This window comes from Chrysochloris asiatica, unplaced genomic scaffold (assembly GCF_000296735.1).
Source record: "Chrysochloris asiatica unplaced genomic scaffold, ChrAsi1.0 scaffold00099, whole genome shotgun sequence".
Lineage (NCBI taxonomy): Eukaryota > Metazoa > Chordata > Mammalia > Afrosoricida > Chrysochloridae > Chrysochloris > Chrysochloris asiatica.
In genome coordinates, this window is record NW_006408617.1 from 8,179,004 (window position 1) to 8,193,672 (window position 14,669).

Here is a 14,669-nt window from a genome sequence, read left to right on the forward strand (position 1 = left end):
TAACCACTAAGCTAGCATCTTCTAAATTTCTTGGCATTGACTGGTGAAGGCTGTCAGTGCTGTAACCATTTGCTGAAACATTTCCATTTTTACCCCATCAATTCCTGTAGTCTTGTTTTTCGCCAATGCCTTCAATGTAGCTTGGACTTCTTTCTTCATTCACTACCATTGGTTCTTGATCATATGGTATATGGAATATACAGTGACTCTGTATATTCTTTCCATCTTGTTTTTATGCTTCCTTTTATTTAATATTTTGCCCATGGAATCCTTCAATATTACAAGTTGCTACTTGAGTTTTTTTCTTCAGTTCTTTCAATCTGAGAAATGCTGAACTGGTTCTTCCATTCTGACTTTCCAACTCCAGTTCTTTGCGCATTTCATTGTCTTCTTGAGCTACCCTTTGAAATTTTCTATTCAGTGTTTTTAATTTATTGTTTCTTTCAGTTGCTTTAGCTTCTCTATGTTCAAGAGCACATTTCAGTCTTTTCTGACATCCACTTTTTTTTTTTTTAATTCTTGTCTGTTTAATTACCTTTTGGTTTCTTCATGTATGATGTTCTTTATGTCATCCTACATTTCTTCTGGTCTTCGGTCAATAATGTCTAATGCATCTGTTCTTGAGATAGTCTCTCAATTGAGGTGGAATATACTCAAGGTCATATTTTGGCTCTAGTGGACTTGTTTTAATTTTCTTCAGCTTCAGCTTAAACTTGCATATGAGCAATTGATGATATGTTCAGTTGGCTCCTGGCCTCTTTTGACTGATAATATTGAACTTCACTGTCTCTTCCCTCAGATGTAGTCAATTGTATTCCACTGGTGAGTTTGATGTGTATATTCACTGTTGCATTGTTGAAAGAAAGATATTTTCAATGAATAAGTCATTTGTCTTGAAAAATTCTATCTTGCAATTTCCAGCTTCATTTATATTATCAAAGTCATATTTTTAAACTACAGATCCTTTCTCTATGATTCCAACTTTTGCATTCCGATCACCAGTAAGTATCAGTGCACCTTGATTGCATGTTTGATCAATTTTAGATGCAAAAGTTGTTAGAATTATTTGATTTCCTCATCACTGGCTTTAGTGGTTGGTGAGTACATCTGAATAATAGTGGTAATAATTGATCTTTATTGAGAGCATATGAATATTATACTAGCACTTGGCATTGTACTTCAAGATAGATATTGAAATGCTCATTTTGATAATGAATGTGAGAGCCATTCTTCTTCAGCTTGTCATTGCCAAAATACTAAACCATATGACTGTCTGATTTTAAATGGCAAATAACAGCCCATTTCAACTTGTTAATGCCTAGGATATAGATCAAAATGCATTCTACTTCATTTTTGATGACTACAATTTTCCTAGTTTCATACTTTCTTACATTCTACATTCCGATTATTAATGAATGGTTGCAGCTGTTTCTTCTCATTTTGTGTTGTGCCCCATCAGTAAATGAAGGTCCCATTAGCTTTGCTCCATCCACATCATTAAAATAAACTATAATTTGAGGAAGAAGTACTTTTTTTATTATACTTTGAGTGCCTTCCAACCTGAAGTGCTCATTTTCCAACACTTTATCAGACAATGTTCCATTGGTGTTCATAAGATTTTCACTGGTTTACCTTTTAGAAACGATCCTTCTCTCCTTCCCCCCAAGTCTGCCTTTGTCTTGAAGCTCTGCTGGAACCTGTCCACCATTTATGGCCTTGTTGTTAATCTAAATATCAGAGGCATAGCATCAAGCATCACAGTAACACACAAATCGCCACAGTATGACAAATTGACAGATGAGTGGTGTACTACCACAAACAAAGTAATTTAAAACAAAGCAAAAATTGGCTATCTTACAGTTTTGGAGGCCCAAAGTCCAAAATGTCTTTCACTATTCAACATCAAGGTGTCTTCTGGGCTACGCTCCCTCCAGAAGTCTCTTTCTATGTGTATGCTCTGCATTCATCCTCACATCTTTTCCTGTATGACTCTATTGCCTCCTCTTTTCCTTCCAAGGACCCTGGAGATACAAATGAATCCAGTTGAATAGTCCAGGATAACCTCCCCATTTTAGATCTTTAACTTAATATATCTGCAAAGTTCCTTAGCTATGTTTCATAGTAAATTCACAGGTTCCAAAGACTGGGCCATGGATGTGTTTGGGTAGAGTCACTATTCTGTCTATCACAATGCTGAATCTTGCCTTCTTCCTATGTTGTTGTCGTTAAGCACTATCAAGTCAGTTCCGATCCATAGCAACCCTGTATAGGGTTTCCTAGGAGCAGCTGGTAAGCTTGAACCACCAACCTTGCAGTTCAAACGGCTTTGCAGTCAGGCACATTAACCCACAGCGCCACACCAGGACTCCCCGCTTCTTCCTATAGCAGGCAATATATAAAGATCTCCTCCAGTATTCAGTAAGCTAAAGGACTACTGGTTAGGGAGAAGGTAGTCATAAAGCAAGAACTATTCCTTTTAATAACCATGGGAAATTGTGATTTTGATCATTTATAAATCAAGATAATCAGATGAATAGATTTTTTGGAAGGAAACAGATGTACATATAAAAATGCAATGAATTTTAAGGAAATAGGATTGTAGCTTTAAAACTGTGAATGGATTCAGTATGTCTATATTCTGGAAGAAGACATAATATAGTTTTGTGCTGTTATAGAATACACTGCTGCTTGTTTTACTCTTTTGCCTTTCCTCTCTTTTTTTCTGAACTGTGAATTAATGCAAAACTGTGCTAAACACTTGCTGTTTCATTTTATTCATCCAATTCTTCATTTTATAATATTCAAATGAGAGTAAGAATATAAAAAACTCCAATCGGTCATAAATTTGACTTGGCAGCAGCATTCTGAATGTTTAAAAAGAACATGAATCTTGTTATTATCGGAGGGATGTGCATATGTTAAGAATTATAGAAAAATGAATTCAGGCTAATGGCTCTCAGCCTATGATATGTCTGTTGGTATGATTCTGCAAGCAAATCTAAGCTAGATTATAGATCATATGTTTAGCTTTAATAAAATTTAATTCATCACTTCCCCAATTTAGTTTGAAATCAATTTTCCAAGTACTAAGCAGTTGATCTTTTTATAATGAATCCAGAATAAAATAGCAAAGCTATTTTGATATTTTATTGAAGGTTAACTTGCCACCTTGAAGGTGGTGTTTGTGTCTGCTTCAGTTTCATGGCTTCTATGTGAAGTACTACCCAGGACACTCTGCCTGGAAAGTGGTTGGTACTAAATAAAAGTTTCTTGTATTTAATTTAGTAAATTTCAAAGAGAAAAACACATTCTCCTTTTTCTTCTATACTGTTTATAGTATTAAATCTTGAAATGTTTAGTACATAAAAACCTTACTCTATGTAGCATTTTAGGAACATTTTTAATTATATATGCAATATAAGCCAGTTCACAACAGTAAAAAAGGCATTTCTTTGTTGTTTGAATTTATTTAATCTATTCACTGAGGAAGACGGTTTTTCTTTTTGGCACTTTTATTTCTTAAATGTTAGCATAAAATTGTAGTGAAGCCACAGAACCTGGAGCCAGACTGTCTAGCTTTCCTCCCCAGCTCTTAAATTTACCAGTCACCTGACTTTGAGCAACTTTTATAATCTGTTGGGTCTCTGTTTCCTTATCTGTAAAATGGTGATACAAGTAACAATTGCCTCTACCTTCATAAAGTGGTTGAGGTCATTAAATGAATTTAAGTTTGATACATAGATAACAGTTTATATATATATATATGCTTCTATGTTTTTCTTTAATGTGCCTCTTATATTTCTAAAGTAATAGGAAATATTTAAATGTGCTGAGATAGAACCTGACTTTAGAAATAAGATCATGACAATGCATTTTGCTTTGTGAACCCTGTCACATTAAGATGACTTCTGAATCAAAAAAAATTTTTGAGAGACATTTTTAATAACATACTAATGCAAAGCATTGACCTTTATTTCCAAACTATTATCATGCTCTGAAATACTGGTGTGGCACTATAGGATAAACACTGGACTGCTAACTGTAAAGTTGGCAGTTCAAATGCACCAGCCATTCCTCTACAGAATTGCTATGAGTCAGACCCACTTGAGAACACTTAACAAGAACAACAACCAAGATCTTAAGATCATATTTATCGTCTGTTATTTCAGATTTTTAGACAGTGATTTGTTTAACGGGAAATGTACCCAAATTTGTCACATCTTAGTGTCATGAGAATATATTTTTATGAAATATTCTATTCCAAATTTCAGAATTTCTGAATTAGAAGAGTGGTTTATAACAAATGTATCAATAAAGCCCTTAAAATACCTTTTAATATTAATTTGTGTGTGTTTTTAGATGGTCTTTTACCATTAATGTTGTTGTTGTGGTTGTTAGGTGCCTTCAAGATGGTTCTGACTCATAAAGACCCTATACACAACAGAACAAAGCACTGCCCCGTCCCAAACCATTCTGACAACTGTTGTTATATTTGAGACCATTCCTATTGGCACTATGTCAATCCATCTTGTAAGGGTTCGTCCTCTTTTTTGATGACCTTCCACTTTACCAAATATGATGTTCTTGTCCAAAGATTGGTTCCTCCTGACATGTTCACAGATAGAAAGATAAAGAAACAAAGATGAAATCTCACTATTATTGCTTCTAAGGAGCATTCTGACTGCACTACTTCCAAGACACATTTGTTTCTTCTTCTGGAAGTCCATGATACTTTTAATATTCTCCAACACAATCATTCAAATTCATCTATTCTTCTCTGGTCTTCCTTATTCGTTGTCCAACGTTCACATGCATTTGATGAGTTTGAAAATGCCATGCCTTGGATGCTCAAATTGATATCTTTGCTCTGTAATACTTTCAAAAAGCCTTTTGCAGCAAATTTGTCTAATGACTTAATTTCCTGACTGCTGCTTCCATGAGCCTTGATTGTAGATTTAAGCAAATTGAAGACTTTGACAAATTCCATCTTTTCTCATGATGTTACACATTGGTCCAGTTGTGATAAAGTTGGTTTACTTTACATTGAAGTGCAATCCATTCTGAAGGCTGTAGTCTTAGACCTTCATCAGTAAGTATTTTCAGCCCTCTTAGCTTTCAGCAAGCAAGGCTGTGTCATCTGCATATTGAAGGCTGTTAATGAGTCTTCCTGTAATCTTTCCTGAAGCTATATTCTTCTTCATATAATCTAGCTTTTTTGATTATTTGCTCAGCATACAAATTGAATCAGTATGGTGAAAGAATACAACCCTGTTGCACATATCGGACCTTTCCTAAATTCCAACCATTCAGTATCCCCTTGCTCTGTTTCAATAACTGCCTCTTGGTCTATGTCCAGATTCCTCATGAACACAATTGTTGTTGTGGAATACCCATTCTTTGCAACGTTATCCGTAGTTTGTTATGATTCCGTTGAATGCCTTTGCATAATCAATAAAGCACAAGCAAAAATATTTCTGGTATTCCCTGCTGTTAACCAAGATCCATCTGATATCAACCATCAACAAAATTTTATTTGCATGTGATATTAATGATATGATTCAATGATTGTCTCATTCTGTTGGGTAACATTCTTTGGAATGGGAACAGATGTGGATCTTTTTCAATCTGTTAGCCAGGTAACTTCCAAATTTCTTGGCATAGACAAGTGAGAGTCTCCAGCACTGCATCAATTTGTTGAAACATTTCAGTTTGTACTATGAGTTGGTATTGACGTGATGACACTGAGTTCGATGTTTGAGGCAGAGGTTATAACATAATATGTAAGTAGCATGTTAGCTCATGGTAACATTCCTGCACTGCAAGATAATGCACTGGACCTCAGGTCATTCTGTCAGATCATTGTTGTTGTTAAGTGCCATCAAATTGGTTCCGACTCATAGCAACCCTGTATAGGGTTTCCGTGGAACAGCTGGTGGGTTTGTTAAATGGGAAAACATCAGACTGTCTGAAAAGGATGACTGACAAAGCTGGTTCTAATGATGACACTCTTTCTTTCTTATGTAACATATGCCTCTCTGAATAAGAGAAAAATGTGGAGTCCATCATTTTCATCGTATTCATATATTTTAGATAATTGTGTCTCTGTAGGGACAGAGAAGCAAAGAGCAGTTTTGTTGTTGTTGTTAAATGCCACAGAGTCAGTTCCAACTCATAGCTACCTTGCATAGGGTTTCTGAGGCTGAAATTCCTTGTGGGAGAAGCTAGCCTTATCTTTCGTCCAGGAGTGCCTGGTGGGCTTGAGTCACTAACCTGTGATTAACAGTCTAGTGTTTATCCTACAGAACCATCAATCATGCTCTCCCAAGGTGTGGAACTGTAGGATAAGCATTGGACTGCTAACCACAAGGTCAGCATGTCGAACCCACCAGCTTGTCCTAGGAAACCCTATGAGTCAGAACCGACTCAATAGCACTTAACAACAACAACACAAGTTTCATTAAAACTACATTCAAATCTGCCACTTATTAATTTGTGATGGGGGAAAGCTTCTCAGCCTCTGAGTCTCTGTTTCCTTATTTCTAAATTATAGAAAATAATGCTCCTGCCTCATGAGACTGTTAGAAAAGTAAATGAGAAATGTTCTTATAACATTTAGTATGATTCTAGCACTGGGGTAGTGTTCATTATTAACATAATATAGGTTTACATAACTCACGTCAGAATAATTCAAAAAATACGAAAGAAGACAATCTTTTCTTTTGCCGTTTATATAAATGTATGCTCATATATGAGCATTCTCAGATCTTGCTTGAAACTTGAAGAAAAGAGGGTGAACATGGAACATCAAAAATACTGCTAAATATAGCAGTCTGTTTTAGGTGATCAAATATTTTAAATGTCTTCACTGTTTAGGAGGTGATACTATTTTCTTTTCCAAGCTGACACATATCTAAGCATGCTGCCTTTGTTTTCAGCGACTGTTGTCCCTACTAAGTCTGTGAGTGGACCTGCAGAAGACAGTGCTGCGTGGAGCAAAGGTGTCTCAGACCTCCAAGAGGTACTCTCCTTGAAGGAACGCATGGCAAGGTACCAGGCAACTGTTTCCAGGAGAGACTGCCCCAGCTTCTCTGCTAATGTAAGCTGCACCTGGAGGTTCTTCTTTGTTGGCACTGTGCTTGTCTGCCCTTCCCACTTCTTCCTTGCACTGGCCATGGAAGAATGCTACTACCAGAAAAGGGGAGAAAGTAGGAAGAGCTGGAAAACCATGGGAATTAAATTTAGATTTGAATTTGAGTTTCAGCTCTGCCACATACTGCATGTGAGGACTTGGGCTATTAGCTCAAGCCTTCTTAGAGTTTCAGTTTCCTTAACTGCAAAAATGGGTAACACACAGGGACTTCAAAAAGTTCATGGAAAAATGAGTTTAAAGGATAATGGAATTTTCCCACAAACTTTTTGAGGCTCCCACATATGTCTACTGTGTAGGGTCTTAAGGAGTCTGATTGGTACAAGCAGTTTACCATCTGCTGCTGCCCAAGGATAACTCTTCAAACCCACTTAGCAACTCTTCAAAAGAAAGGTCTGGGGAACTGCTTTTGTAAAGATCACAACCAAGAAACCTAGCACGTGAGGTCTCCACGAATTGTGGTCCACTTGATGTCTGCCAACCACATAAGGTTTTGTTAAGGAGATAATTTATGTGCAAGTGATAAGGCACCGTACAAATGTTATTACTGTCATTGTTATCACTTAACCTATGACTATTCTTTTTAGGAAAGTTGGTAATTAATTTCAAATTTTAATAACGTAGGTCTGCACGCTGCCCTCCTTGGTTCCATACATGGTTCATTGAAATGCAATGGCAGGATAATTTCTTTTGCTTTTCTCGTTTCTCTGTATGCACTAAATCCATTAGGAGCAGCTTAATCAACATAGAAATGAGAGAGATTAGCAATAGAGGCACTTTCCTAAACCAATTATAATTATACAAAACTGCAGGATTCAGTGAGACCACCGATTTTTAGAGCCAATGCATAATGAAGTCATATTCAGAAGATTTTGTTGGGTTCCAAATTCTGTGGCCTTCAATCCACAGGATTTGATGAGTCATTTTATTATTAGAAGCATTCTAGCTTAATGGAATATAAGGATATTTCTTTATAATGATAATCTTCAAATTAGCAAAGCTGTTTCTGTGGGTTTTTTTGTCAAAACACACTGAGGGAGACAGGGAAGGCAGGAGCAAGGGAAGAAGGGAGAATGAAAGAATGACTAACAAAATAGGGTGGTATTTTAAAATAGCTACTGTTAACGTTCTCTACAAATTTTTTAGAGAGATAGACTGACTGTGCCAAGCTCATTAACAATATTACAATTCTAGATGACATTTAGGTTGTTACATAGTCATTAAAGCACATTTTTAGATACAGCATAGATTTCAAATGAATGTATTTAAATGACACAAGTAACCAGATCACTTCCAAAACAACTAATCTCACCACTGCATCTCCTGCCAGGCTGCTAAGATAGCACCCCCTGCTGGATCATTAGAACTTTACTACAAATCTATGCTCCAAATTGGTGACTTCATCTTTGGGAAACAATTGATTTGAAAGTACCTAGTTAAAGAAAGTTTATTTAGTAAACCATATTTCAGAAGACTTTGATGATGTTACACACTAGCAGACTATAATATAAAACATAATAGTATCAATTCATAACTTCTATTTATGCTGTGTTAAAAAGAGACTGTTTAAAAAGTCATGCAAAGAAACTATAATCCCATGACCATCAAGTGAATTCCAACTCACAGCAACCTTGCCTAGGGTTACCAAGAGTGTAAACCTTTACTGAAGCAGACTGCCTCATCTTCTTCTGGAAGTAACTAATGAGTTCAAACCGCTGGCCAGGCAGTTAGCAGTCCAATGCTTAATCCTCAGTGCTAAAAAGGATCCTTCTGGGAGCTAAAGTATTCCACTAGTCCATCAAAAAAATTTTTTTAATTGTAATCCTATTCTGTAAGTGGTTTACTTATAAGGCATTTAACAATTTTCCTGGAGTAGACGGACTTTAGTCCCCTCTTACCTGCCCATTTTAAAGACAAGAAATCTGAGAAGTGATTTATGGGGAGGTGGTTACAAAATTAGGAGTCCTGGTGTCGTGCTGTAGGATAAGTACTGAACTGCTAACCAAAAGGTAAGGGATTCAAACCCACCAGCTACTCTTCAGAAGCCCTATGAAGTATCTCTATGAATTGAAACTGACTTGATGGCCTTACCAACAATCACAATTAGGGTAGCTATTAGTCAGCATTGACTTGCTGGCAAGGTGTTTGGGACACAAAGAGACAGTGATAAAGGCAAGTTACAGTCCTAGTCTTTGGACCCCTTTCTCTTTTAACTATACTGATCTGTCGTCTCATCTCATACAAGAAAGCATTTGCGGTCCAGCAAATACCCTATTATTTGGTTTGCTCCTAAATAAATTTTATGAGCAGGAAAGGCACATATATTTTCTCAAAGAAATCCAGGTAAATGCTTAAGAAAAGCAAAATAACTGCCTTGCTTGGTCAGTACCTCACCTCACATGCTTGGTCAATTCTGGGAGGTAGGAGGAGTCTTGCCTGTGATGAAGTCTTTATCTACACTATTACCTTGAGTATTTTAAATGGTCTTCTAGGGGGGGAAAAAGACCCTAAACTTAAATATTTTTTTTAAAGAGAACCCTGTATGAAGTCTGGACAAACAATAGACAAAGACAAACCAATTGTCAATACACTCAGAAAGGTTGAAGGTTCGAATTCACCCAGAGCCACATGAAAAGACAGGCCGGGCAAACTACTTCTGAAAAGTCAATCATCGAAACTGCTATGCAATACAGTTCTATTTTGTCACATATATAGCTGCCATGACTTGGAATACACTCAACAATAACTGGGTCAGTTAGGCTAGTTAGAACATGATGTAAAACAAGGGAAAATCATGCTCCCTTCTGAGCAAGATAGCATCACCCAGTGCATTGTCCCAGAATGCTTCTTGAGCCAGGTCTGCCATAGCACATAAGCAAACCTTCATTTCTGAATTCAGCTGAAGATGCCACCCTAAACTACAGCCCAAAGCACCTGCCTCACTTGTATGCATCAACAGCAGTAAAAACAGTGGCAGCATTGTAATTTTATTAGGGGCTATAGGGATATAACCATTCTACTATTAAAAATGGAGTCTTGGTAGAGTGCTACCAAGCCCTGGCCTGTTAACCACACGGTTGGCAGTTCATACCCATCAGTTGCTCCTCAGAAACCCTCTACAGGGTGACTATAAGTCAGAACTGACTCCCAGGCATCTAAACAACAAACCACTATTGAAAATAGTCCACTGTATGCATTTTCACATGTGTAAAATGGTCTGATTCCAAACCACAAAGCTATCTGGTAACTGAGAGGCAGGCAGCCTGACCATTTTAAGAAGCAATATTTTTGTAAGGATGTACATATGATAGGACTTTGAAAAGTTCATGGAATTTTATATAAAATATAATGGAATTTTTCCACAAACTTTTTAAAGCCCCTTCATATTAGGAAGATATCTAATTCTTAGCATACTTCTGTGATTTACCAGACTAATTTGCATATAATTTTGACATTGTTTTTAGCAGTTGAATTTTTTTTTATGAATATCTAATTTCATTTGTTTATGTAATATTTACAGACTATCTATATATGGCTCATTCCATCCAGGAAGATCACTTATGTAAATTAAATGGCAGAGAGGCAATAAGAAATATTATGGCCTTACTTCACCCTCTCCCTTCTGTACCCTCTTAAATTTCAAAAGAGATGCCATATTTCTCAGAACCTTACAATGTATCAAATAACAATACTTGGCCAAGGTTTGCATATGAAGGCTGTTGCAGAATTTGATAGAATATACTTATATATCTAGTACATATTAGTTGTATTATATTATCCCCTCTTGTAAAGCCAATGAAATATTTGAAAGTCCATTGTAGGGCTCAACATTACAAACTTGCTAATGCAACCAATTGAATTTTTACTAGTCATTCTGGACTTTAATTATTATCTGGAGTATAAATTCAGTGTACACTATGTTTGACTATGGAAAACCCCCTGGATGAGAAACTATATATTTGTTTAAAGATTCCAGGACCCCTTAGGGTTCACAGCCCATGGCTTGGAAGCATTCCTCTTGGACCACCAGTTACCTCAGGTCTCAAGTCTTCAAGGTTATGTCAGGACTGGGCCAGACCTCAGGAAACCTGCTATGGTGGACTGGCTCAGGGCCTGTTTGCTTAAGAGCTGTCATCCCATCTGGGCTTGAATACCTGATGACCTCTTGAATGTGCTACATCATCAAAACCAAGGATTTAAGCAACTTTTTGTACTTCCCATGGGGGAAAAAATTCAGAATGAACTCCTCACATATTTTGCAAATTGTCCCCATTGATTCCTATCAAAACCCGTTTTCTCCTCTGTAAATGATGTGACAGAGTAGCACTAACATTGTTCTGACATTAAAATCCCCTGTGTCTCACACCCCAGTGCTCAGAGTTGAGTCCTGGGCCAAACCAATCCTGGACCAGTGTAACTTCTGTTTTTCTGCCTGTCCTTGAGGCTAGTGACTACAACCGATAGATGATAGTTCAAAGTCAATCTCCAAAGCTCACTTCTTAAAGTAAGAACTTAACAAGTTGCTTTTCTTCTCAAAACCTCAATTCACTCATATTAAAATCAGACTAATAAGTGTCCATAACTCACAGAATACCCAGAAGTATGAAATGAAAGAATATATGTGAATGTATATAAAAGCATCTAGCACAATGTCTTAACTATCCATTACTACAATTAATGTTGAAATTATTGCAAAATAGATATTCTAAGGCATTTTAATTTGTTCATCTTAATGATTTTTAAAAAATGGAGTCAGTTAAAGTGATTTTTGGTAACTATTCTTAACAATGTGTTACCTATATAGATTGTTGGGGGATTTTAGTGATAAACTTATTTTGAGCTAAAATTAAATCCATTATTCTAATACCCAGTATTCTGTGTATTATATGAAATAGTGCATAGAAATGTATAGAAATGCATTCCAGGCCTGTTGGAATGTATTTCTATAATAACATAAAGTCCTGGTGACACAGTGGTGAAAATGCTCATCTACTAACCATAAGGTCACCAGTTGGAACCCACCAGCTGCTCCTTGGGAGAAATATATTATGGTCTGCTTCCATAAGTTCCAGCCGTAGAAACCCTTTGGGACAATTCTATTATGCCCTTTAGGGTTACTATGAGTAGGTATCAAGCATGGCAACAATAGTGGGATTGTTCAAGATCAGGCAGTGTTTTGTTCTGCTGTGTATAAGGTTGCTATGGGTCAGTACCAACTCAATGACACCTAACAACAACAACAATGAGTAGGTATTAGCTCAACAGTAGTGGATTTGTTTGCTAATACTACACATACTTCTGATGCACTGGACTTCAAGGTCAGTTTGAACCGCAAGACCGGTGGTTCAAACCCACCAGCTGCTCCTTGGAAATCCTTTACAGGATCGCTATGAGTTGGAGCTGACTCAACCGTACTTAACAACAACAACAACACATAGCTGTTTGTATTGGAATGAATCCAGATATCAAAATTTATCTGAGATAAGGAGAATTAACTAAAGAATTTGAAGATTAATCTAACTTTGTAACAAAAGACTGATAAATGATAAAAACAACATGAAGAAACTATTTTTATTAGGGTTCTGTGCAAAAGTCTGCTGAACAAATTGTGTGTATTAATACCTTTTTATAATACCAACCATCAATCAATGTCAAATATTTTTTTAAAGTTTTAGAATTCCATCCTGAATCAAATATGAAGCTGAATTTTCTCTTAAATCACCTTAGATAATGGAGGAATCCGAAATGTGCACAGTTCCTGGGGGTTTGGCCAGGGTGAAGAGACAATTTGAAGATGAAATTGCTTCTTCCCGTAATACCTTTTCTCAATACCAGCACCAGCACCAGAACGGATCTGAGCAGGTAATACTACTATGGATGATAGATAAATCATGTATGGTTGAAATGCTTTCATTTCAATGTCAAATGTAGAAATTCTACCACTTTGGTGGTACACTGATTTTCCTTTCCCATTAATAAAAATTATAATGTTTGAATGTTAAGGAAAGCATCTTAAAGCATATCTGTGTACTGACTTACTTACAGCATTTTCCCACATGGCTAGGGACTCTTTTTCCTCTCACCTTCCACTGTCTCATACATAAAGGAAAGGAGCTTAGGTTAGTCTGCTGGTAAATGGAAATGTTAGAAAGGCTGTGTACATTGAATCTCAGCTCCTGGGTTGTAACGCGTGCTAGTTATCATTCATCTGGTTGCTTACGTAGGTTAAATGTGAAATATTTTTCAGCTGTTTATTGTAAGGAGTTGTCTGTTTTCTTTAAAATCATCTGAAATTTCATAGTAGAACCCAGACATTACAAAAAACTGTACAATGCAACTTTTAGATTTTATATAAAAGACATTTTCACATCTTATGTAACTATCATATATCACCACTTAATTCATAGGATACAATGATTTGTAGATGTGAGAATCTAAGTTATGAAATCTATCCGACTGAGTTTGGCACCTTGACAAATAGTAATTGCACCCTAAGCAGTTACACTTAGGTCCGAGCTTTGTGGGAAGAAGAAAGGCACTGGGATATTGCTGAAATTTTGTCATGAGAGAAAAAAGTGAATATGTTCTTATCAAAAGCCCAAAGACACATAGAATTGCCTAACTTCAAAAATATAATAATAATAAACTTAGATGAGTAGGTCAGGTAGAATAGTAAAAATTGCAATCCATGAAATAATTATTTGGTGTCTTTATGTAGCTAGGTCTTCAAAGTGAAAAATGTGCAATGTAGGTAGCTAAATAAATTTCTGGCAAGATTTATTTCTAATGCTGCCTATAAGAAATGTAATATAAATAAGGAATTAAGATTAGATACACTTCTGATCTAAGCTACTATGTAAGTGTTGTCACGTGGGAATTGTTGCATCAATCAAGTGTAGATGTTTATGTGTGTGTTTATTTGTAATTGATTAATAATATACAAAATGGTTTTTTCCAATAATTTAAATGTAAAATCCTGTGATTTACTTAATAGAGAATCTCTGCGATAAAAAGTATAGCTATTTAGACTAAAGATCTGTGCTAACATGTCACCTCTTCCACTTGCCAGATAAAATACATAGACCCAGGACAGGCTTCATGGGTGCAGGTATGGGTGTAGGCATCATGCCTGGAAGTGCCTTGCATTTACTTTAATGCTCTGTTCACACCACCTTGAAATTCATAATTTTTAAGCAAGGGATTCTTACAGTTTCATTTTGCACTGGGTCTGATTGTACAGAACAAATTCATAGGCTAAATAATAACACACTGGAGCCTCAGTTTCTGATCAGTAGACTGATGAGCCTCTTGCCTACCTCATGTTTTCATCATGGCACTTTCCTATGGCAAGAAGACGCTGGGTGATGAAAACCGTTAAGTGCTTGGGTAATAGCTGAGAGGACAGCAATGCAAACTTACCCAGAGGGACTCAGAAGACAGGCCTGGTAATCTGCTTCCCTAAAGATTGTTGTTGTTTCTAGGTGCCATCAAGTAGGTTCCAATTCACAGTGGCCTTATGCAC

At 36.5% G+C, this 14,669-nt stretch overlaps 1 protein-coding gene across 1 annotated transcript in view; it reads left to right on the forward strand.

The window, feature by feature from the left end:
* XIRP2 (xin actin-binding repeat containing 2) overlaps window positions 1-14,669 on the forward strand; it is a 494,188-nt gene that overhangs the window by 402,619 nt on the left and 76,900 nt on the right. The window contains exons 3-4 of the mRNA XM_006867007.1: window positions 6,936-7,096; window positions 12,875-13,009. Of these exons, the coding sequence (XP_006867069.1) occupies window positions 6,936-7,096; window positions 12,875-13,009 (296 nt within the window). The remainder of the gene's footprint in view (window positions 1-6,935; window positions 7,097-12,874; window positions 13,010-14,669) is intronic.